The sequence below is a fragment of the Palaemon carinicauda genome, chromosome 33 (genome assembly GCF_036898095.1).
Source record: "Palaemon carinicauda isolate YSFRI2023 chromosome 33, ASM3689809v2, whole genome shotgun sequence".
Taxonomy (NCBI): domain Eukaryota; kingdom Metazoa; phylum Arthropoda; class Malacostraca; order Decapoda; family Palaemonidae; genus Palaemon; species Palaemon carinicauda.
This window is the reverse complement of record NC_090757.1, coordinates 30,817,166-30,842,434: the sequence shown is the minus strand read 5'-3', so window position 1 is coordinate 30,842,434 and position 25,269 is coordinate 30,817,166. Positions and strand designations below refer to the sequence as shown.

General features: G+C 39.7%; 2 protein-coding genes across 4 annotated transcripts in view; one reads left to right on the top strand and one right to left on the bottom strand.

The window, feature by feature from the left end:
- Window positions 1-915, bottom strand: part of LOC137625916 (uncharacterized) — a 31,386-nt gene extending 30,471 nt beyond the window's left edge. For both annotated transcript variants that reach the window (XM_068356903.1, XM_068356904.1), the window contains exon 1: window positions 737-915. The gene's annotated coding sequence lies outside the window, so the exon portion shown is untranslated. The remainder of the gene's footprint in view (window positions 1-736) is intronic.
- An 861-nt stretch (window positions 916-1,776) lies between these two features.
- The window catches only part of VhaSFD (V-type proton ATPase subunit VhaSFD), a 78,540-nt gene continuing 55,047 nt past the window's right edge, over window positions 1,777-25,269 (top strand). Inside the window, exon 1 of one of the 2 annotated variants that reach the window (XM_068356901.1) lies at window positions 1,777-1,935. In XM_068356901.1, coding sequence (XP_068213002.1) covers window positions 1,887-1,935 — 49 coding nt within the window. In that variant the 5' untranslated portion in view covers window positions 1,777-1,886. Of the gene's footprint in view, window positions 1,936-17,303; window positions 17,672-25,269 lie in introns of those variants that run through there. The other variant, XM_068356902.1, reaches the window with a different exon arrangement.

Sequence of the window (25,269 nt, the reverse complement as noted above, 5' to 3'; positions counted from 1 at the left end):
CTTGAGAGTATATGTAAAAAGTAAAGCGATAAGGTGGGGGGGGGGCGTGTCGGCTCTGACAGTTGGCTTCACCTTTTCCCATAAGCATTGACTGCCTGCGCCACCACGAGCCAACCAGCGGGAAAATATATGGTAGGACAATTTGGTGAGAAATCAAAATATCATGCCATTAAGAAAATAGGGAGCCTTTGTATATCAGCGGCCAGTTCCCCATGCGATGATTAAAATGGACGTCACCTAACCTAAATTTTCCTTCCTAACCTAATTTACAAGCCATGTTCTTAACTACATACCTAATGGGGGGTTAATACCACCCTGCGACCCCCCTTACACTTCCGTAATCCAAGTTAGCCATAATACAGGTAGCGGCTATCATACATACACCTCGAAAATTGGTAATTACCTTACTGCCCCTTCTTAGCAAGTCAAGTACCCTAACAAAGCAGGCTAGTACAGTGGTAATGTGTTCGCCTAGCATTCACATGGCAGCAGATCGATCCCCGCCAAGGACCGTGAGTTTAAGCTGTTTACTGGGAAAGCCACTGCTGTGGTTAGGCACCACAGTGGGGGGTTAGGCTTGCCCGGCTGATGTTCTGGTGAGCATCTATTCTGATGAAATTGGAACTCAAACCAGACACCTTTAACCTTTTAACCTTTACGCAATTTCCCAACCTTGACCACCAATAAATTGCCTGACGATCTAGCTATATAACTTGAAAATCTTCGTTTAACCTACCTGTGGAGTGAACAAATCTTTGGTTTTATTGCTTGGATCTTAAGTGCTTAAAGATAGTTAACTCTAACTCCATACATAACTGGAAAACTTATGACCACACTTCTTTTATTATAACAGGAAGTTGGTCATGACTAAAGTAGAACTTTTGTTTTGTTTTTATTTTGAATGTTCGGATCAGGTTGCCAGATTATTTCAACTGGATTATCGTACATGAGCCTTAAAATTGTCGTTTTTCAACCAAAATTATCGTACACAGTTTCAAAATAATAATGAGGGAGTTACATGATCGACTTATTTCAAAATATTTTAGTATAATTGTTTAATTAAACACATATGTATATACCTAAGGTATGTATCGTACATCGTACTGGACCTAAAATAATCGTACATGTACGATATTTATCGTACGGATGGCACCCCTGGTTCGGATAACGGCCGTTAGATGGCAGGATTTTCTGAACAATATTATGTTGAGTAATGCACTTTATTCACGAATATGTGGTATAAAAACTATTAAAAAACTGTCTTTTAGTAATAGTAGCGAACATTTTATTCAAAAATAAATACAAAGTCACGCATATATATTATTTTTTTGTGCTGCGCAATCCATCACTCATTTATAATTGAGGCCTTGTGGGAGATCACAAGAATACATCGTCTGCAGCAAAACAATACATCCGTATGTATTTAAGAAGGCTTCGTTTTATCAACATTGAACAATGATCATAATATGATTACTTTTAACTTATTAAATGTAAATAAAATATGCTTATAAAGATAATCTTATAAAGTCGTACATATTGAGCTTTCTTTAACTAAAGCCCGAATTAGTTATGTTTTGTGTAAATTACATTCGAACATAGATTTTAAAGTGACAGATAGAAGTGCCAATCCCCCGGCAACAATAATATCATATTTTTCACTGATATATTGCAAATATTTGCTAGCATACATTCATTTTTATAAAAATTTGGTTATAATACAGTTTTAAATACATTATTTTGTTGTTTATTAAGAATTTGTTTTGAAAATAAATCGAACAATGCTTGCAGCCTCTGCATTAGGTTGGTTGCCCTACTGCTAACTATCCCGTGACCAATCTTTGATTCAGTTCTTGTCCAAGTGAGGTAGATATCAAATATTGTTTGCAATGTCGCAAGCTATGACTCTTACAACTCTTCCTGAAGACATCGACCGCGGTAAGACAAGTTACAGATAGATGTTCAAATAAAAAACACCATGAATCTTTTATGTTAAATTAGGATACCCGAGCTATGTGATCAGGAAAGTTATAATGTTGGCTGGGTTCAACTCTCGTTTACCCCATAGGGTAAGCAAGAAATTCTTGTTTACTATTGTAGACAGGATATTTCATTATTTTATTGCAGAAAATTCAATACTGTGTAATTGCATGGCAAATACAAGAAACACATTTCAAATTATGTTGCGTCTTATGAATTACTGGCTTTTTCGTTTACGTGTTTCTCCCCATAAGATACAATTATGGGGTAGTTTGTAGTATGACAGATGACCAACTATAGTCAATTCTTTTTAGTGAGGCAGATTTGCACCGACTCGCAGGGGTGCCCTTTTAGCTCGGAAAAGTTTCCTGCTATCTGATTGGTTAGAATTACACTTCTCTAACCAATCAGATAACAGGAAACTTTCCCGAGCTAAAAGAGCACCCCTGCGAGTCGGTGTGAATCTGCCTCGCTAAAAAGAATTGACTATAGTCATAGTATAGGTAATTTGGGTGTCCCTAGGACCCATAACCTCCCCCCATGGTATTATGCACCAGCAGCGGAGTCAGGCCCCCCGCTAGTACAGTAGTAACGCGTTTGCCTAGCATTCGCGTGGCAAGAGATCGATCCCCGCCCAGGACCGTGAGTTTAAGCTGTTTACTGGGGAGGCCACTGCTGTAGTTGGGCACCACAGTTGGGGTTTGGGCTTGCCCGGCTGACGTTCTGGTGAGCATCTATTCTGATGGAACTGGAACTGAAACCAGACACCTTTAACCTTTAAGTAATAAAGTAACTAGGTAAGGTTAGATGGGTGTACACATGTAGGACACATATCTTTCACTTCAATTATTTAAGGACTTTTTCTGGTCCCATACAGTAGGGGAACCCTACTCTCTACAGGACCTTCACATTCATTTTATTGTATACATTCCAAGCACCTGACTACATTATCAAAGCACTTAAAGAACATGAAAGTCTTCAGTTTCTTCTTGAAAGCCTTAATATCTTCAGTCTATTGGATGTCTAATGGAAGTTTATTGTATAGTCTTGATGCTGCATATCTCAAGGTTGTAGAGCCTACATTGTACATATATCTAGATTTAAATAATTTGAAACCATCTGTAACTATTCTTGTGTGAACATGATTTGTTGGCTGCACGATATGTAGCAATTCTCTTAGATATTTAGGACATCGGTTCTGATAACTTGATGGGTTATTGCACATAGTTTAAAATCAATTCTTGGCTCAATAGGCAGCCAGTGTAAATCAATTAGTGTAGGAGTGATCTTTTCATGGGGTGGGATACCTTATATCAGTCTTGCTCTGCTATTTATGTTTTGTAATTTCTTAAGTTGCACTTTTGTTAAATTGTAGTAAATGGAGTTACAGTAGTCAATCCTGGTAAAAAACACAGTTTATCACAAGTTTCTGTATAGAATTTTCATCTAGTTACTTCTTTATAAAAGCAATATGTTAAGATAATAGTTAGGAGATTTTACTGCATTATATATATGGACATTGAAAGACACCAGGATTATTATTAAAGGGGCAAAGAAACAAATTGTGCGATTGATCTGATGTAGATAATCAAAGTAATTGGAGAGAAAAACTTTTATAGTTTTGTCGACATAATTTTAAGAATAGTAGGCCTAAGTATTAGTATCGATGAGTGTAAGTTTGCTAAATCTAGGAAAAAGGCTATAGTTACACTGGTTCTGAAAAATGCTCGAGATAATCAGGAATTAAGTTCATGCAGATCTACTGTATTTTGAATTTATCCTTTATATTGAAAGACCTAGAATATGTAATTCTTGAACAACTAATTAGTCACTCAGAATGAATTGAAGCATTGCCAGACAAACAGTGAGGATAAAAACTATTATATTCTACGGACACTGTAGTATGCTTTTGTAAATTATTTGCCGGACGAGGACAAATTTAGTATCTTGGTAATACTCGATCTCAGATACAATTGTGAGTGAACTGCTACTTAATGATTTATAGTCCATTAGTATTGAAGTTGAAGCTTTTTGGTATTTAAAAAAAATTACTTGGTTGACAGAAACTACTGTGTATGAATTAGAAACTCTGGCTCATCATATGAACCATAAAGAAAAGGAATACCTCAGGAAAGTGTAATAGACACAATCTTATTTTGTATTTGTGCTATAGGTCTACCAAAGTACAACAGTGACATAAGGGGAAGTTTAAATTATATGCAAATGATACAAAATTTTATTTCTCCATAAATGACATTTATTAATACTGCTGAAACTTAAAACCACATTGTTACTAGCGTTAGGGAATGAAGGACAATTAAACAAATAAAAATGTATGAAAATAAAACAGTATGATGGTTGGGAAGAAAAACTTGGGTGACATCCAAAAGATATCACCATCCTGGTCCCGAAATCTAGTAGAGTTCATGACCTGGGCTCATCACTTGACTGTAATTTGTCTTCTTTCCTCCCGTTATCGCTACATTAAGGGGTGGGTTGCCTGATGTGTCCTCCCCAATGCCTTCTACCTAAGGCCTAACCTCTTCTCTCCAATCATCCTTCCCCTCCCTTGCCATCTAATATTCTTGACTGTAATTTGTCTCTCAGTGCTCAAATAATTAATGTAATTAATGGATATCAACTTAGAAACATTGCTTTTGTAAAAATGTGGATGAATATTCTGTAAAGAAACTTGTGATAAACACTGCCATTACCAATTATGACTACTGTAACTCAATTACAATCTACCCAAAGTGCAACTTAAGATATTACAAAACACAATAAACAGAGAAGCAAGATTGATAAAAGGAGGCACCTCCCTGAGAAAGGATTACTCTACTAATTGAATTACACTGGCTGCATATTAAAGCTAGAATATAGAGTTTAAGATATGTGCAACGACTCATCAAGTTATCAGAACCAGACGTCCAAAATATTTTAAGAGATTTGCCACACATCGTACAGCCAAATAATTCTGTTAACACAAGAATATTTACAGATGGTTTCAAGTTATTGGAGCAAAGATGTGCCCCTACTCTAGGTTCTAGAACTTTCAAATTTATGCGGCACCAGCACTATATAGCAAGCTCCTACTAGACCTCCGAAAGACTAAAGATATTAAGGCTTTCAAAAAGAAGCTAAATACTTTATTTTCTAAGTACTTCGATCATGTGAATTTGACAATAAACACGGAATACTCTGTGTGATACTCTGAATACCTAAGAATGTATACAACAAACAGATCTTGTAGGTCCTGTGGGGCACAGTGTTTCCATGTGTGATAAGACCAGGAAAACAGTCTTTAGAGTAAAGCAATACCCAGGAATTGCCTCAGTACCTATAAGATTGTGATAACTCATTATTTGTAAGAGTTTTTAATGCGCTGCTACGAGCTTAGTGTTTACAGTAGATGTATGAAGTGATTATTGTCGAGGAATTTTCATTACACAGGAGTTTCATCCATCCACGATATATTATTATTTACATCATTGGCATTTGATTTACATTTTTCAATATTAAACTTACCCGATAATCATGTAGCTGTCAACTCCGTTGCCCGACAGAATTCTATGGAGGGATACGCCAGCTATCACAATACTAGAAGGGGGTGTACTAACCAGCGCCACCTGTGGCCAGGTACTCAAGTACTTCTTGTTGACACCTCCTCAATTATTCCTCTGTCGTGCTTCTGACAAGACGTTCTGGGATACGCTTATGTTCTTGGAGTATTTTCACGACTTTGGTGAAGTATTTCTCTTTGATTTCGGCTGTCGCTTTACTGGAAACTTCTATTTTAGCTTAGTTAGCTTTTGGAATTAATTTGATTAATTTTGGTGACGAAGAGAGTATGAACTCTCGTTCACCTTTCAATGGCCGACCCTTCCCTTAGACGGAAGTGTTGGTGTCTAAGAGAGTATAGACTCTCTTTCTTAATTTTGCTTAACAAAGTTATAGATTTATTTTATATCTCTCCGCCTCTTATAGGCCTCTTCGATTAACTTCCTTTTATTATAAACTTATTAAAATTAATTTTTATATTTGTTTATATTCGACCTTCCTAATAGTAGGCGGTCTTTTCTTGGTACCGAAGTTAAGTAACATTGAGCCCGTCATTTCGGTTTTACCTGTTAACATATTATGCTATTTTAATGTCTTTGAAAGAATTTCTTTGATAGTCTCGTACTTTTTCAAAGTTGAACTAACGTTTTGTTTGTCTCTGCAGTTGTTGACGTTCAGAACGTTCAACTTGCACTCTATCGTTACGATAGAGAAAGAATGTTCACGGTTTCACATTGCAGTAAGAGTAACCGTGTCTAGCGTTTTGTTCATTCTTTCTTAACTTAATGGTTTTGATCCTAATAAAGGAACTTTTCATTTTGGGAAATATTTCAGTTTTTTCCTTTAACAATAATATGTTTTAACGATATATATGATTGGGCTCTTCTCTCAGGTTCTAAGTCAAGAGAGAGAGAGAGAGAGATAGAGACGGAGGGAGAAAGAGGATAAACGTTTCCCTCAAGCCTGCCAGGCGTACGAGTAACGTCGTTATCGTTTTTGCTCTTATCCCTAGTCTCTTTAGGGGAAGAAACTAAACGTTTCTAGAGTGATCTAGTGTTTAGTCTCTTTCCAGCCACTGAATTATCTTTCATTAGATTTTTCTGTTACATTGTAATTCTGTTTTCGCAATTACTAACTTTTGAGAAGGATAGAATTGCGTGTTTCAGGTACAAACCACTTAAAGTTTCGAGTTCAGTGAAATAAGTGCAAACAGAAATCAAAGTGATAAGTGATTAGCGCAAAGTATGTCAGTGTTATGCGTGAGGGTACTTTTGTGTGCGCCAGTCGTCCTCCCAGTCCGGGACCTCTTGCAAGCTCCCAAGCCCAGGGGAGAAGCAATGTCGAAGGGCAAAAGGGTTCGGCAGGCCTTGATCGGCGCACAGAAGTATCCTCGGTGGTTGTGGGCGTGTCTTACCGAGACCGTCACTCCCACCCGCAGACGATTGAGCCCTTATTTTGCTCGTCTGCAGAAGAGATTTAGAGGAGAAAATAAAGGCAGAGTAACGCTGGTCTCAGGTCTCAAGACCTCTTAAACGTAAAGTCCAGACCTATGCCAGACGTACGAAGTAAAGTTCAACAACCCGGATGCAGTCATTGGGTTAGCTCTGACTCTCCTCAGTCATCAGTTTGTCGGGCTGAGAGTGCGCCTACACTCCCCCCGCCTATGCTCGCTCCGCCTGATCGCAGTACCACCTGCCAGGCGTACGATGTTAGCTCTTCTACAGTCCATGCAAGCACAGCTTTCGGACTTGATGCGTGAGTGTGGGGCTGAGAGTGTTGCTCCTCCGCCTCCGCCTACACTCCCCCCGCCTACACTCGTTCCGCCTGATCGCAGCTCCACCTGCCAGGCGTACGATGTTGTGGACTCTACTACAGTCCATGCAAGCACAGCTTTCGGACTTGATGCGTGAGTGTCGGGCTGAGAGTGTTGCACCTCCGCCTCCGCCTACACTCCCTCCACCTGCACCCGCTCAGCCTGTGCTCAACCCGCCTGCGCTCGCTCCACCTAGTCGCAGCACCATCTGCCAGGCATACGATGTTGAGCCACATTCTGTGTTCGCTGTTCCCAGTGTTGTTCAGCCTCAGCCTTCTTTAAGACAACCTTCTGTTTGGGATCAGGAGGATTACTCCTCTCTTCCTCCGCCTCCCCTGGCTGCTCCACCGGTGGTGCAACTCTCGGTGGAGGTACAACAACCTCTTCCACCCATGAGTCAGTCTCCTCAGCTGCTGCACCGAGCTCAACCAGTGCACCCTGATCTTGCGCCTCAGACACCTCTGCTTGCGAGAACTTTACCTTGTTCTGCGCAGCCTCTTCCTCATCGCGCTCCGCTCACACCACAAGAACTGGAACTTGCTACTCCGCTTCCGCCAACCGCTCAGCAAGCGCAACCCTTGGGTTCAACCACTCATGCTAGGAGTCAGCCTCCTCCACCCATGCGCCTTCCTTCTGCTTGTCTTTTATTCAGCCTTTGCAGACTGAGCCTCAGGTGTTCCCTCAACAGAGTCTTGAAGAGGAAACCACAACTATTGTTGTTCCAGCTCGTTCTGACTCTGCTGTTCAGCATACCTTACCTCCATTTTCAAACCATGGCAAAAATATGAATCATGAGTTATGAATGTAAGGTAAACATTATGTTGATTTTTAAACCCCATGCAAGCATGCATAAAGCACTCTAGCACTGGTCATGGAATTTCTGAGAAATGTTAAACGCCATGCACACGCTCTGCTTTCCTTACAGCAGGCTCTGCTTACAGCAGGCTCTGCTTACTACTTGCTCTGCTTACAGCATGCTCTGCATTCAGCATGCTCTGCATACAGCATGCTCTGCATTCAGCATGCTCTGCATACAACATGCTCTGCATTCAGCATGCTCTGCATTCAGCATGCTCTGCATACAACATGCTCTACATACAGCATGCTCTGCATACAGCATACTCTGCATACATCATGCTCTGCATACCTTACCGCATGCTTCTCAGTCACACATCTTGGGTTGTTGCCAACTCACTAGACTGTCAAGCAGTTTCATTACGTTGCCTTCTAGTCTGCTGCTTTTGCACCAGTGAACCCTCACTCAGAGAACTTAGCTTTTCTAGGATAAGGTCCCTGTAGATGAGAAAGTTCTTTTCTCCCTCCTTCTGATATTCCCTTGAGGACTCTGTCATTTGGAGGGAGCCTTTAGCTGCATAACCTCTTATGGACTTTTATTTAAGCTTAACATGCTTCCAGGGAAGGTAATGGTTCCACTTCAGTCGCTAATCCCGTCTGTTACCACACCTGCTCCCTTAGACCTTGAGCTGTGTTGCATGACATGCAGTCCAAGCTTAGTCCTTGTTAGAGGATTTTTTGTTTACGGAGTCAATGTGTCACGGGGAAGACGTTCAACAACCAACAGAAGTGACTTGTTGTGACGCAGTGCGGCAACCTCAGCAACCCGTTAAGGAGTTGTCTGTACGACCCAGACAGTCTAGACAGATTCGGGTTGTCACTGTACTTCCTCGCTTGCCCATGATTGACAGTTCACAGACTGTGCAGCAGTATCATGATCTTGTGTCCGGCTCCGTCAGACGACTGGCTTTTAAGAGCTCCCACAAGTCGTCGCTGTCTGGAGTTTTTCAAATGGACTATGGATCTGACCAAGGAACTGGGCCTCCTGGTCAATTTTGAGGAGTCTCAGCTCGTTCCATCCCAGACCATTGTCTCCTTGGGTATGGATCTTCAGAGTCGAGCTTTTCGGACTTTTCCGTCGGCCCCAAGGATCTTCCAAGCCCTAGAATGCATCCAGAGCATGCTGAGAAGGAACCGATGCTCAGTCAGGTAGTGGATGAGTCTAACAGGGACACTTTCATCTCTGGCCCTGTTCATCGTGTTAGGGAGACTCCACCTTCCCCCCCTTCAGTATCATCTAGCTGCTCACTGGATAAAGGACATGACGCTAGAGACGGTCTCAGTTCCTGTTTCCGAAGAGAGGAGGTCTTCTCTCGCGTGGTGTAAGAACAGCTTTCTTCTCAAGGAAGTCTACCTTTGGCTGTTCAGAAACACGACCGCCGTCTCCTCTCGGACGCATCAGACATGGGCTGGGGTGCGACTTTGGACGGACAAGAATGCTCGGGAACATGGAATCAGGAGCAAAGGACACTTCACATCATTTGCAAGAAGTTGTTGGCGGTTATTCTGGCCTTGATAAACTTCAAGTCCCTCCGGCTTAACAAAGTGGTGGAGGTAGACTCTGACAACACCACAGCCCTGGCTTACATCTTCAAGCAGGGAGGGACTCTTTCGTGGAAGTTGTTCTAGATCGCAAGGGACCTACTCATCTGGTCTTAAGATCGAAAGCTAACTGGTAACGAGGTTCATTCAGGGCGGTATGAATGTCATGGCAGATCACCTCAGACGGAAGGGTCAGGTCATCCCCACAGAGTGGACCCTTCTCAAGAATGTTTGCAACAGACTTTGGGCCCTGTGGGGTCAGCCAACCATAGATCTGTTCTCTACCTCGATAACCTAGAGACTCCTGTTGTATTGTTCTCCGATTCCAGACCCAGCAGCAGTTCATGTGGATGCTTTTCTGCTGGATTGGTTCCACCTCGACCTGTATGCATTCCCGCCGTTCAAGATTGTCAACAGGGTACTTCAGAAGTTCTCCTCTCACAAAGGGACACGGCTGACGTTGGTTGGCTCCGCTCTGGTCCGCGAGAGAATGGTTCTTAGAGGTACTGCATGGCTGGTCGACATTCCCAAGACTCTTCCTCTAGGAGTGAACCTTCTAAGTCTACCTCTCGTAAAGAAGGTACACCCAATCCTCCACGCTCTTCGTCTGACTGCCTTCAGACTTTCGAAACACTCTCAGGAGCTAGGGGCTTTTCGAAGGAGGCAGCCAGAGCGATTGCCAAAGCAAGGAGAACATCCACTCTCAGAATCTATCAGTCTCAAGGGGAAGTCTTCCGTAGCTGGTACAAGACCAATGCAGTTTCCTCAACCAGTACCACTGTAACCCAGATTGCTGACTTCCTGTTATATCTAAGGAAAGTAAGATCCCTTTCAGCTCCTACGATCAAGGGTTACAGAAGTATGTTGGCAGCGGTTTTCCGCCACAGAGGCTTGGATCTTTCCACCAACAAAGATCTTCAGGACCTCCCTAAGTCTTTTGAGACCTCAAAGGAACGTCGGTTGTCCACTCCAGGCTGGAATCTAGACGTGGTCCTAAGGTTCCTTATGTCATCAAGATTTGAACCTCTCCATCAGCCTCTTTTTAGGACCTCACATTAAAAACTCTTTTCCTCGTGTGCTTGACAACAGCTAAAAGAGTAAGTGAGATCCACGCCTTCAGCAGGATCATTGTTTTCACATCTGAAACGGCTACATGTTCCTTGCAGCTCGGTTTTTGCTAAACGAGCTTCCTTCACGTCCTTGGCCTAAGTCGTTCGAGATCCCAAGCCTGTCCAACTTGGTGGGGAATGATCTGAAGAGAGTTCTTTGCCCAGTTAGAGCTCTTAGGTTCTATCTAAAAGGTCTTAACCTTTACAAGGACAATCAGAAGCCTTATAGTGTGCTATCAAGAAACCTTCTTTTCCAAGTTCTAAGAACTCAGTTTCTTACTATTCAGGCTTCTGATTAGAGAAACACATTCTCATCTGAAGGAAGAAGACCTTGCTTTGCTGAAGGTAAGGACACATGAAGTGGGAGCTGTGGCTACTTCAGTGGCCTTCAAACAGAACCATTCTCTGCAGAGTGTTATGGATGCAACCTATTGGAGAAGCAAGTCAGAGTTCGCATCATTCTATCTCAAAGATGTCCAGTCTCTTTACGAGTACTGCTACACCCTGGGATCATTCGTAGCAACGAATGCAGTAGTAGGCGAGGGCTCAGCCACTACATTCCCATAATCCCATAACCTTTTAACCTTTCTCTTGAATACTTTTTATGGGTTGTACGGTCGGCTAAGAAGCCTTCCACATCCTTGTTGATTTGGCGGGTGGTCAATTCTTTCTTGAGAAGCGCCGAGGTTAAAGGTTGTGATGAGGTCCTTTAGTATGGGTTGCAGCCCTGTATACTTTAGCACCTTTGGGTTGATTCAGCCTCCAAGAGGAACGCTGCGCTCAGTAAGGAAGACGAACTTAAAAAAGAGGCAGAGTAACGGTTCAATTCGACTTCCTTACCAGGTACCTATTATTTCATTGTTATTTGAGATAACTGTTATATGAAATATGGGATACTTAGCTATCCTTTAATCTTGTACACTGGTTTTCACCCACCTCCCTGGGTGTGAATCAGCTACATGATTATCGGGTAAGTTTAATATTGAAAAATGTTATTTTCATTAGTAAAATAAATTTTTGAATATACTTACCCGATAATCATGATTTAATTGACCCTCCCTTCCTCCCCATAGAGAACCAGTGGGACCGAGGAATAATTGAGGAGGTGTCAACAAGAAGTACTTGAGTACCTGGCCACAGGTGGCGCTGGTTAGTACACCCCCTTCTAGTATTGTGATAGCTGGCGTATCCCTCCATAGAATTCTGTCGGGCAACGGAGTTGACAGCTACATGATTATCGGGTAAGTATATTCAAAAATTTATTTTACTAATGAAAATAACATTTTAAAAAGCTATTCGTATTCTTGCACATGTTCATGAAAAACGAGGATGCATAGTGTGGTTGTTAACAGAGCATAATAAACGGTATTGGAGTACTTGTGCATGTCAGACTACTTAGTATTGGAAAAAGATATGCCAACACCTCATGCACAACACTCACTAACTAAATTAACAATGTCAATGATTTATCGATAAATGAAAGTCAACTAATGCCTAATTACTATGACGAAGTTCAAAGAAAGACTGGAATTAATCTATCGAATCCATTGGGATTCATGACCTATGGATGAAGAGAATATGACTAGGATTTATTGTGCTTTAACGATGGTTTTTGATCAAGATTAACAGTATTATCCCCTAAGAACAGCCTGGAGGATCTTAAATGACAGAATCCGCTTATCAAATACCCAATGTTTAACTTTCCTTATCAGAATAGTAGGAGAGTCTTGTGACATTAGATCAACTAGAGTGAGTCATCCTTAGTTTGAAGTTCCTCCTCTCATAAATGAAAAAAAAAAAAAATATCAGAGAATCAATTGAATGCAGACGTAGTAGGCAATATCCTTCTAAATCCAGTAATCAAAAGGATAAACCAACAAGATCAACTGCCTGATAACCATTCTACGTCAGACGTCAAAGTACCCACTACTCTGGGGTAGAGCTTACCTCTATGTTTGTAGGGCTATCTATCCTCCAAGCCTCCATGCCAAAATATCAGAGAATCAATTGAATGCAGACGTAGTAGGCAACATCCTTCTAAATCCAGTAATCAAAAGGATAAACCAACAAGATCAACTGCCTGATAACCATTCTACGTCAGACGTCAAAGTACCCACTACTCTGGGGTAGAGCTTACCTCTATGTTTGTAGGGCTATCTATCCTCCAAGCCTCCATGCCATAGCGTTTCCATCATCTTACCTTGCTGAATCAGGATTTAGTCCTGTTTTTCACTTATCAAAAGATTGTAATAGACTCGAAATTGTGAAAAATTTTTATTTCAGACTATCATTGACCTAGTTGGAGTTGAATATAGAACAAAACCTCGCTGAGCAGCATTAAGAACAGGGATCTCATTGAATAAAACTTCATCTTTGTAATTATTTACACTGATTTCCAAGTAATTTATTTTTAATTACTTACAATTGTCCATAAAAGCTCTTATTAGTTTATTATTAAATGTTTATTTGCAATCAAGTAGGTTTCCTTTAAAATGCAGCAAATCATAATCATTTACTATGTCTTTCAATCTTGATACCAATACTTTCTTTCAATCTTGATACCAATACTTTCTTTCAATCCTGATACCAATATAGTACTTTCTTTCAATCTTGATACCAATACTTTACCATTTTTATTTGTGAAAAATGTATGAAGTTTTTTTCCCTTGGGATGCATATAGGGATAAAAAGAAATAAGAAGGAAAATATTTCATGGGTTAAAAAAAAAAAAATTGAGAACCACTGATATATTGTATAATGATCCGCTGGCACCCACACTCCTCCCCATCGCTGTCATGTCCTTAGCTCTTTTGATTGGTGCCACCTTATTCATCATCATCATCTCTTACGCCTATTGAAGTAAAGGGCCTCGGTCAGATTTCGCCAGTCGTCTCAATCTTGAGCTTTTAATTCAATACTTCTCCATTCATCATCTACTTAGCGCTCCATAGTCCTCAGCCATGTAGACGTGGATCTTCCAACTCTTCTAGTTCCTTGTAGAGCCCAGCTGAACGTTTGGTGAACTAATCTCTCTTGGGGAGTGCCAAGAGCATTCCCAAACTATCTCCATCTACCCCTCATTGCATAATATCTCAGATGAGCTTCCCTAGTCATATCTTTTATATTACATATAACACCCATTCTTCTTCTGTCTTGATTCTCCCTCCTATCCAGTAGTGGTATTACAGCAATCCATCTCATCATCCTTGCCAACAATCCCACCTCTTTTCTCATAAGTGCCCATGTTTCTCCCATGTATAATAGTGCGGGCTTCATAACTGTCCCATTGATCTTTATTTTCAGTCTAGATGGGATTTTCTCGTCTAAAACAACTCAAGTTACTTTCCTCCATCTTCACCATTTTTCTTTCACTCTGCCTCACTGCTTTCTCATTGTCTCCCTCCTATGCTCACCCTTCCCCTTTATTTCCAATTATCAACAGTCCAGACTTTTCTGCTTTGGTGTTTAATGGTATTATTTTTATGAAGATTTCCATACAATTACTCAGTGCTACTTTAACTCATTCTTCCTGTTGGAAGGGGGACGTTATATTTGCTACGTACATAAGTGTTGCTATTTCAACATCACTTATTTTAACTTTTTCCTATCTTACAGTATTCACCTAATCTGGGTTGTTGCTATAGAAAGCCTTCCGACCACACACGGGTTCTTGCAATAATCCAGCCCATACATTATATGACTATTGAACTTAATTTTGGGCCAAATATTGTATCTTGCTGTACACTTTCCTTCAACTCTATTTCTTTTGCTTAGCCCATTGGAATGTCTAAACTGTCCTTTATGTATCGTGTTATTGAGCCTCTTTCTAGCCTGTCAATTTTACTAGTTCTTTTACGGAATCATCAATGGTTAGATTATCGAAGCACTTAAGCCCATCACCAAACCATACACATTTATGCCACCAAGCAAGATCTACGCCCACCAAGTAGGCTACTTAATATGATCCAAGTGTTACTGTAAGTGTAATCATATGATCTGCTGTCGATTTTTTCCTAATGCCCCACCGTCTAAGTATTTATTGTCTTCTCTATTTTTAATCCTATGATCTTCCTCTCAGTTTTCAGAGTTTACTCGTTGATTATGTAATGAACAGTCTGTTAATGTTATCCAGACTTCATTTTCTTCTTTGTTCTTTGTTCTGGTGAAACTATCACCATTCTGTTTCAATCCTCAGGGGTCAGCAATTGATTCGTTATTTCATTTACTGATATCTTAAGCTTTTGTTCAGTTTTTTTTTTTCTATACATATTCTTGAGCATTCCATTAATCCCAGGCACTATCCTTAGTATTGTTTGTTTTTAATCTCTCCAACGTATGCCCCAATTCCTCCGTACTATATTATAGTCTTCGTTACCTCTAGTAGGAAAGCAAGTTACAAGCCCAAGGGCTCCAACAGGGAAAAATAGCCCAGCGAGGAAAGGAAACAAGGAAATAAACTACAAGAGAATTGATAAGCAATCATAATAAAATATTTTAAGAACATTAATAACATTAAATTATATCTTTCATATATACACTATAAAACTTTAAAAAAAAAAGAGAACAAGATATAGCATGCCCGAGTGTACTCTCCAGCGAGAGAACTCTAATCCAAGATAATGGAAGGCTATGGCACTACCCAAGACTGGAGAACAATGGTTTGATGTTGGAGTGTCCTTATCCCAGAAAAGCTGCTTACCATAGCTAAAGAGCCTCTTCTACCCTAACCAAGAGAAAAGTAGCCTCTGAACAAGTACATTGCAGTAGTTAACCCCTTGAGCGGAGAAGAGTTGTTTGGTAATCTCAGTGTTGATAGGTGTATAAGGATAGAGGATAATGTAGAAAGAATATGCCAGACTATTCTGTGTATGTGTGGGCAAAGAGAAAATGAGCTGTAACCAGAGAGAATGATCAAATGTAGCACTGTCTGGCCACTCAAAGGACCCAGTAACACTAGCGGTATTATCTCAACGGGTGGCTAGTGCTCTCACATCCTACTCCCCTATTTCAATGTTTGTTTTATAATCAGTGATTATTAGTTTGTTTATTTCCTCTCATATTTTCCTTGAGAACGAAGAGATTATTCCATTGTGGTTTTTATCCATATACATATTGTATATTTGGCGAGACCAAGGCCAATTTTCTTTTTACATTTTGAGTAAGCTACCGATGATGATGCATTGCACGACTGAGCTGTAATTATGTTTGATCAATGTTGTTTATAAATACACTTTTTTTTTATAATCACAGCTTGAATTTGACCACTGTTAACACAAGATCCCGTGTTATACGTATTAAGGTGGAGGTAAACTTAATTGAACGAACGAACAAAAGATTGAGTGGTTGTAAATTAAATTGTCAAATGGTCTTATGTATCTACCTAGATACAGTAGAACAATAATTGAATGGCGTACTTGCGAATTGTTTCTCTTTTGATTCTTTTGAAAGTTTTTATTGGGTTAATGAACATGCCAGTAAAAACAAAACTTACAAATTTGTTCTGAACAACTTATTACGCAACAGATTATTACCTCTATCCTCTTTCCTGTGATAACTTTTGTTACAGATTTATTCGTCAGAAACAAGAATGAAATTATGAGGGTTAAAATTCTCTTTTTCTTTTTACTATCAGACGACGTTTAAATCCATAGGTTGTTATTGTTTGAAAATATTTATCATCAAATTGTGAAAGTAATGGCTGTTGGCAACTGTTGTGATGTAAATTGTCTAAATCAGCTGTTGGGCTGTGTGACCCAGGTTGCCAATCGTACGATAATTATCGTACATGTACGATTATTTGGAGCGGTATGATGTAGGATACATACCTTAGGTGTATATATATATATATATATATATATATATATATATATATATATATATATATATATATATATATATATATACACACACACACATATATATATATATATATATATATATATATATATATATATATATATATATATATATATATATATATATATATATATATATATATATATATATATGTGTGTGTGTGTATATATATATATATATATATATATATATATATATATATATATATATATATATATATATATATATATATATATATATATATATATATATATATACACACACATATATATATATATATATATATATATATATATATATATATATATATATATATATATATATATATATATATATATATATATGTGTGTGTGTGTGTGTGTGTGTGTGTGTGTGTGTGTGTGTGTGTGTGTGTGTGTGTGTATGTATGTATGTATTGTGTGTGTTTAATTAAACAATTATACTAAAATACCTTGAAATAATTCATTTATGTTACTCCTTAATACTTATGTTGAAAGTGTGTTCGATAATTTTGGGTGAAAAACGATATTTTTAAAGCTCATGTACGATAATCCAATGGAAATAACCTGGTAACTCTCCATTCTCAGATGGTACACTTACCTGTTAACGTGAGGTTGTTTACGGTGCGTTGTGTGCTATATAAAGTGAAGATAAGCCCCAGACTGTGAGAATATACACTGGATCTTACCACCATTGAATATCAGGAAACACAAATTTCCTCTACGGAAATAGCCTATGCATTTTTCCCTGTGTGATACCGAAGTCTACTGAAATAGCCTATGTAACTTTCCCTGTGTGATACCGAAAGCTATGAGGAATAAGCTTCGCAACTGCAATTTATATTTTGTATCGCAGTCCAATTAAGCCTAAGAATAGCATAGAGTGCATTAATGTAGAGCAACAACGTAGATTTGGTCTTTCAATCAGCATACCAGAACTCTCTATCAATATACAATGACTTGTAAGTATTTTGGTAAGGTTATACTGTAGTACAGATTATCATAGCATATATATATATATATATATATATATATATATATATATATATATATATATATGTATATATATATATATATATATATATATATATATATATATATATATATATATATATATATATATATACATATTTCTGAAGCTATTCATTTGCGACAGGAACGAGAGTGTCATTTTCAAAGAGAGTGGACCTTTTTTATAGTAAAAAGTTGTTTTTTCCCTAGGTTACATTACCCTGTAATACAGTACAATAATATCAGAAGCCGTTCTAACATTGCGGAACCCCCCCCCCCCCCTTTCCTACGGACACAGGTGGGCATAGACAGGATATAATGTGATAACACAGAACCTAACAAACCCACCTAACCTAACTTAGTAGTTCCCAGGTCACAGACCTAGGCTTGGGCAAGCCCCCCGGACCTCCTTTCCCAGGTCACAAACTAAAAGTAAATCAAAAAGATATCCTTACATTATGATACAGTAAATCACAAATAAGTCCGTACCAGAATCGCACTTGTGACACTAACCTTTTGAGGGATAATGCAATTAGATTGTGGGAAATTATTCACTACAGTAGGAGTACCGTGATACTCCCAGTGAAACTTGGCTATGGAATTGAAATAGCTATAATGCAGCCATTACACTTTATTACATTAGGCTCCACAACGCACACCCAACACGTAACAGCTACAAAGGAACTGAGAAGTTGGATTAAGAAAACGGTGTGTGTGTCGCAGAACTGCCTGTCACACTCAAAGCATACACACGTGTTCAAGTTTGGTAAACTTTGTCATATGGTAAGAGGAAGGAAGGAGGAGGAGCTACTTTTACAAATACGTGAACAGGAGTAATTCCATTGGTAGAAAGAAAGTGAAAGGATGGCTTGTGGGCAGGAAGTATAAAGTTGTTATTGCGCAATAAGCTGTGCATAAATGTAAACAAAAGAGTGAGATAATTATTTCAGGGGAAGAGGAACCCCGTATTTTGTGCAATTTTTCGTTGATATATTGTAAGTCCAAGAGAGTAATGTATAGAAAAGAAAAGTTTAGTTCTACCATTATTTATTGATTCACCAGTAAATTTTCCGAAACCCTAAATCCCTGGTTCCCACTGGGAGGCCCCCCATTACCGTAGGATATATTTGAGTATGCTGTATCTTATTTGAGTAATTTTTTAAGATAAATGAGTTTTATTTTTATTTATATAACCTCATTTTATTATTACTAAAGTTTTGCCCATGTTGTTCTATAATACCAAATAGGCTATATATTTGACAAACATTTAAAACCAAACCTTTGCTAGAGCAGTTAAGGGTAAGGAAAATAAAACTTGTAGCAAATAGCCTCCCTCCTGTTGTTATTTTTTGTAAAGTGTAAGGCTTGGTAATTTAATAAGGTCAGTATTTTGCATTATCTTGACCTAGGTTGACGAATTCTTGCTAATCCCACAACATAGCAACTAAATGAACAGTCCTGAGGTAATTATATATTATGCCTGAATTGGTGCCCACTAATAGCAAATTTGAAACCAAATGTTCCACTCTAATCCATTCCAGGCTCTCATGACCTTATTCATCAGAGCCTTGCCCTACCTAACCCCCACGTAATGAAATCAACATATGTTTATATATATCTATATCCTATTACCATTTATAGATACTGCTTAGGTATTTTTGTTTACAATGTTTCAATCTACAGTACTGTACTTTATTTCATGCCATTTTTTCTGGAAATTCTTCATTTTCAAGTAAAACAATAATTTTTCTTGACTCTCCACTAATTGAACCCAAAATTGGTGTGCAGTGGTGTCGCTTTGACAAAGAGGCCACCCCTTGGTAAATAATTTAGGTCAGTCTAGGTGTAGTACCATAGATTATTATACATATTCTTAATTTTCTTATAACCCCAATACGATGGTAATCTGTCTTCATAGGAAACGGGAATTGCGATATTACTCTGCAAATTTATCAAATAGATTTAATTGAATTTAGATCTGTAGACAAATGCTGATCAGATTCAAATGCCTGATTTGTATGCTTCAGCTTACTGCATCCGTTGTTGTACAGTACTTTAGTTGTAATGATAAGGTGCCCTCCTAAATTGATATAGATTGCCATGACCTTACTTACCTGCTGACTGCTTGTACAATACATATATTATGGTAGTATACATAAGAGTATCAGCTTGTATTGTTTGATAGGAACAACATTGTTTTGTGGTTACAGTATTTACGTATAAGTATGGCAATGACTCGAGTTATGTTTAGTCTTTCTGTGTACTGTACATTCGTACAAACAATGCCCTTGTGTACAATTACTGAAGTGTGTTTATACAATAATACAATATTTATACTGTGATAGAAACCACAAAGACATTACATATAGTAGCTCACCTTCAACCAGTCTGAAGTTATAACCACCTCTAAAATTTTAACCCTTTTACCCCCAGGCTCTTTGGAATTTTCCAACCCTTAACCCCCAGGGAGTTATTTTTTTCCCAGCACATTTTGCAGTATATCTTTTTTAAATTGCTCTAACAGCCTTAATTTTTGTCATATAGAGGTCAGGTTGGTCTCATTCTCTTGGAAAATGTCTGAATTTTTTCAAAAAGTTATCAAAAATATGAAAAAAAAAATTTTATAGCATTTTTTTTGCAAGGACGTACCGGTATGTCCATGGGGGTAAAGGGATGGGTTTTGTGAAACGTACCAGTACGTCCTTTGGGGGTAAAAGGGTTAATGGTTGTTATAGCTTTGCTGAAGTCGTATTTCTATTAAGGGGTGCGACTCACCACCTCCGCTGCTTGGAATTTTAGAAATTCTGATTACAGTATTGCATTTTTGGCTCGTAGAATGTCTAATTACGTAACCACACCCAGTCTTGTATGGAACTGTTTTCTTCCCAGAGTACCTATTTATTTACTATACTTTTTCTTCAAGAGTCTAAGGAAAAGATATTTGTGTCAGTTTCCTATTAACAATTCTCTCTAACCCCTCATAGGAGGCTCTTGGTTTTCTGTGTTTCTCGATAGCATTGTAAGTGTACTATTGGATTTTGCTACACGTTTATCTGGTTAATATCGTATTTCTTTGTCTGCTTGTTCATGTACAGTATTTACAAATTTTGTATTATGATTATCCTGAATGATACACAAAATGCCAGAGACAATAACTAACTACTGTATGTCTAAAGCTTAAAATGTGCCCTGAAAGTATGAAGACAAGAAAATATACTAGTCATGTTTTGGTCATATGTGGGCATTTGATACATATAGCATATACTTTTCTGGATTCGAGGGAAGGGTCTCGCCACTGTTTAGTAAATAACCTTCAAATAGGATGATTATGTCCTTATGATTCCCAGTGTTAAGGAGAATTATGGCTAAAAGCCCCTACTTATGCCATACTAAAGTAATTTCAACCAATCTCTACAAAAACTACAAAACTTCCTGTAATTTTCGAATTTTCAATATTTAACTTAGCCGGTGATTATATAGCTGCAACTCTGTTGCCCGACAGACAACTCTACGGTAAAAACTCGCCAGCGATCGCTACACAGGTTGCGGGTGTGCCCAACAGCGCCATCTGTCGTCCAGATACCCAGTACTCAATGTAAACAAAGACTCAATTTTCTCTCTGTCGAGCTATCGACAAGACGTATTTACTCGCTGTTGCTAAACTGGAGTTTTTTCACAACTAATTGGTGAAGTACTTTATTCTAGTTTTGAGCTTTCGCTATGCAGGTGTTTTATCTTCATCTTAAATCTTGAACTCGTTTTGGATAGATTTAATTATGGTGACAAAGAGAGTATGGACTTTCTTTCACTTTTAAATGGCCGACCCTTCCCTTAGACGGAAGTGTGTTTAGGCTTTTAGTAATTAACTTATCACGTTATAGATTTTCCTCTATATATTTTATATCTCTCCGCCTTTATTAGGCCTCTTCGATTAACTTTCCATTTATTATAAACATATAAAAATAAATTTAATATTTTGTTTATATAGACCTTTCCTGAGAGTAGGTGGTCCTAACTTGGAAACCGAAGTTAATCAACGTTGAGTCCTTTATATCGTAATTAGCTTTTAAAGAGCTAAGGATTTAAAACTTTTTAAATGTAATATTTTATGAAAGAATTTCTTTGATAGTCTTCGTACTGTTTTCAAAGATGAACTAACGTTTATTTTATTTATGCTACGCAGTTGTTGACGTTCAGGACGTTCAACATGCGCTCTATCGTTACGATAGAGAGAGAGTGTATCACAGTTTCACTTTGCAGTAAGAGTAAATCGATTCTGACGTTTTGTTCATTCTTTCTTAGCTTAAATGTTTTAAATTCTATTTTAAAGGAACTTTTTATTTGAAAAACCTTTCAGTTTTTTCCTTTAGTCAAATAACATGTTATTTTGACGAAATATAATTGGGCTCTTCTCTTAGGTGCGAAATCAAGAGAGAAAGAGAGAGAGAGATAGAGACGGAGGGAGAGAGAGGAGAGAAAACGTTCCGTTCAAGCGGGTAACGTTGTTCTCGAGTTACTCTCGTCCCTAGTCGCTGTACGGGGAGGAAGGATAAAACGTTTTTAGTTTTTTATTCTCGTCCCCAGGCTATGTGCGGTGAGAGATTGAAAACGTAGTTATATGAACTAGTGTTTAGTCTCTTTCCCAGCCCTGATTTTTTTATCTTAAAATATGTTTTCTGTTTTTTGCTGGTATTAATGAGCTTGCATTATACGACTGATTTCGTAATTACTACCTTTTAATGAAGGGTAGAATTGCGTGTTTCAGGTAGAAATCAGTAAAAGTTTCGATTTCAGTGAAATAAGTGCAAAACAGAAAATCGAAGTGATAAAGTGATATGCGCAAAGTGTTACAGTGTTGCGTCCGAGGGTTCGTCTGTTCGTGCCTGTCGTTCACCTAGTCCGGGACCTCTTGCATGCTCCCAAGCCCGGGGGAGAAGTAATGTCAAACGACTTATGGGTTCGAGATGCCTTGATCAACGAACAGACGTTTTCCCTCTATGGTATCGGGTGTATCTTACCAAGATCTCCCCTACCATAAGACGAGAGAGACGTTGTTTCTCCTCGTCATCCGAAGGCTTTTCGCATAAGAAACCTGTCACAAGGTTTCGAAGCCCTTAAGCGAAAGTTAGTCCTTTCAGGACAGGTCCAGCGTCCTGGTTACAACCATTAGAACAGCTCTGACCCTATGCAGTCATCGGATAACTGCTCGCCGCCTAACAAAAGCGTAACACAGACTCCGAGAGTCTTTTTTTGTTGGCAAAGTGTTGCGGTCACAGACGTTACCCTCGTCTCTTACCACAACCATTTCCGTTGATCCTTAATGGGTTGTATGGCAAGACATGCAGTATATGCTTGCCTCCCTTATGGAAGACTATTCTGCCGATTAGTCCGTTGAGTCTAGCCGTTTATCTCATCGATATCCTGGCTTTCAGCCAACCTAACGTTCCTTTGTGCTTACTGTTGACGTTGGCGTAGCTTAGTCACGTCAGTCAGGTTGTTTAGAACCACACTCGATGCGGTCTCGTGTGGTTTTTCAGCCGCATTTGGACGTTAGGCCACTTGCTGATGCTCCTGTTGACGTTCAAGACGTTCACTAACAATCGGAGTTGACTTGTTTTGACGCTGTGCGTCAACCTCCGCATTCTAGAGTTGTTTTGACTGCTCAGTCTAGGCAGTCAAAGCAGTCTCGAGTGGACGCTGTGCGTCCTCACGCACCTGTTGTGGTTGACAGTTCAGTTGTTGACAGTTCACAGACTGTCAAGCAGTTACATGACGTTGCGTTCTGGTCCGCTACTAATGCACCAGTGAGTGTGGACTCTGCTTGTAAAGCATTGCCACCACGGTAGGTCTCTCCCTTGCTTGAGACTCAGCTTTTATCGGTCAAGGTTCCTGTAGATGAGGAAGTTGCTGTTCCCCCTCCTACTGATATTCCCTTGAGGACTCTGTCAGATGGAGAGGAGCCTAAAGCTGCTTAGCCTCCTATGGACTTTAATTAAATCATGAGGATTTTTTTTAAGGATCTTTGTCCGGATCTTTTTGTAACTGCTGCTCCTCGTTCGCCTAAACGTCAGAGCTTACACTAGGCCTAGCTACTTCGAAGCCGTTGTTTTTAAGCTAGTGCTCTCTCGCTCTCCTAGAGAGCTTTACGTTGGCTAGGCGACTAGTTTTTCACCAGGAAGAGTTTGGGGGATACAGCCTTTGCTTTCCCTTCTTTTAAACTGGTTTATAGAGCGAGAGTCTGATATGACACGAGAGAAGTTCTCGGCTTGGGAGTTCATGCCTCTGCCCAGATAGACTTCTCAATTCTGGTAGACTCTCCCTGGCGCCTGGCCAGGAGACGCTCCAAGTTGTTTACAGGTCAACTTCACAGCTGTTTTCGAGCCTTTGAAGTTTTGCTGTACAATTATGTCATGCATAACAAGGCTTTCAGGGATGGTAAGCGGTACCGCCTCAGTCGCTAACCCCGTCTGTTGCCACACCTGCTCCCGTAGACCCTAAATGGTCTTTGCTGCAAGACATGCAGTCCAAGCTTGCGTCCTTGATAGAGGACTTTAATGCGGAGAAGGTTGCTACCGAACCTTCTGGCCAACAACCTTCCAACCGGTCGGTTGTGCGCCCTGTTGACGCTGAGGTAACCTACTCGCGTCTGCCAGTTGAGGTGGTTCCTCCACCTATGCGACCTAGTGTGGGTTGCCAGCCGCACGTTGACGTTAAGCGACGCTCGGAGGTGGTTGTTGACGTTCAGGACGTTCAACAACCAGCAGAGGTGACTTGTTTTGACGCAGTGCGTCAACCTCAGCAACCCGGTAGGGTGTTGACTGCACAACCCAGACGGTCTAGACAGTCTCGGGTTGACGCTGTGCTTCCTCGCGCACCCATGGTTGTTGACAGTTCACAGACTGTGCAGCAGTTCCATGATGTTGCGTCCGGCTCCGTCACGCATCCACCAGTGCGACCGGACTCAGCGAGCCAGACGTTGCCCACTCCGTTGCCGTTTCCTCATCAGTTTTTGGATGAGGAACCCTCTGATGAGGACGTTGCTGAACAACAAGACGATCAGCCCCCAGAATAGATCAAGCCCTGCTATCCATCCAGAAGATGCTGAAGAAGGAACGCTGCTCAGTCAGGCTGTGGATGAGTCTGGTTGGGACGCTGTCATCCGTGGAACAATTTGTGTCACTAGGAAGACTACACCTCCGTCCTCTTCAATACCATCTAGCTTTTCACTGGAAAAAGGACAAGACGCTAGAAGCGGTCTCGATCCCGGTTTCCGAAAAGATAAAGTCTTGTCTGACTTGGTGGAAGGACAATATCAACCTAAGAGAGGGTCTTCCCCTGACTGTTCAGACTCCCAACCACGTTCTCTTCTCGGACGCATCGGACGTGGGCTGGGGCGCGACATTAGACGGTCGGGAATGCTCAGGACTGTGGAACTCGAGTCAGAGGAGCATGCATATCAACTGCAAGGAGCTGTTGGCAGTACATCTGGCCTTGAAAAGCTTCAAGTCTCTCCTTCGAGGCAAAGTGGTGGAAGTTAACTCGGACATCA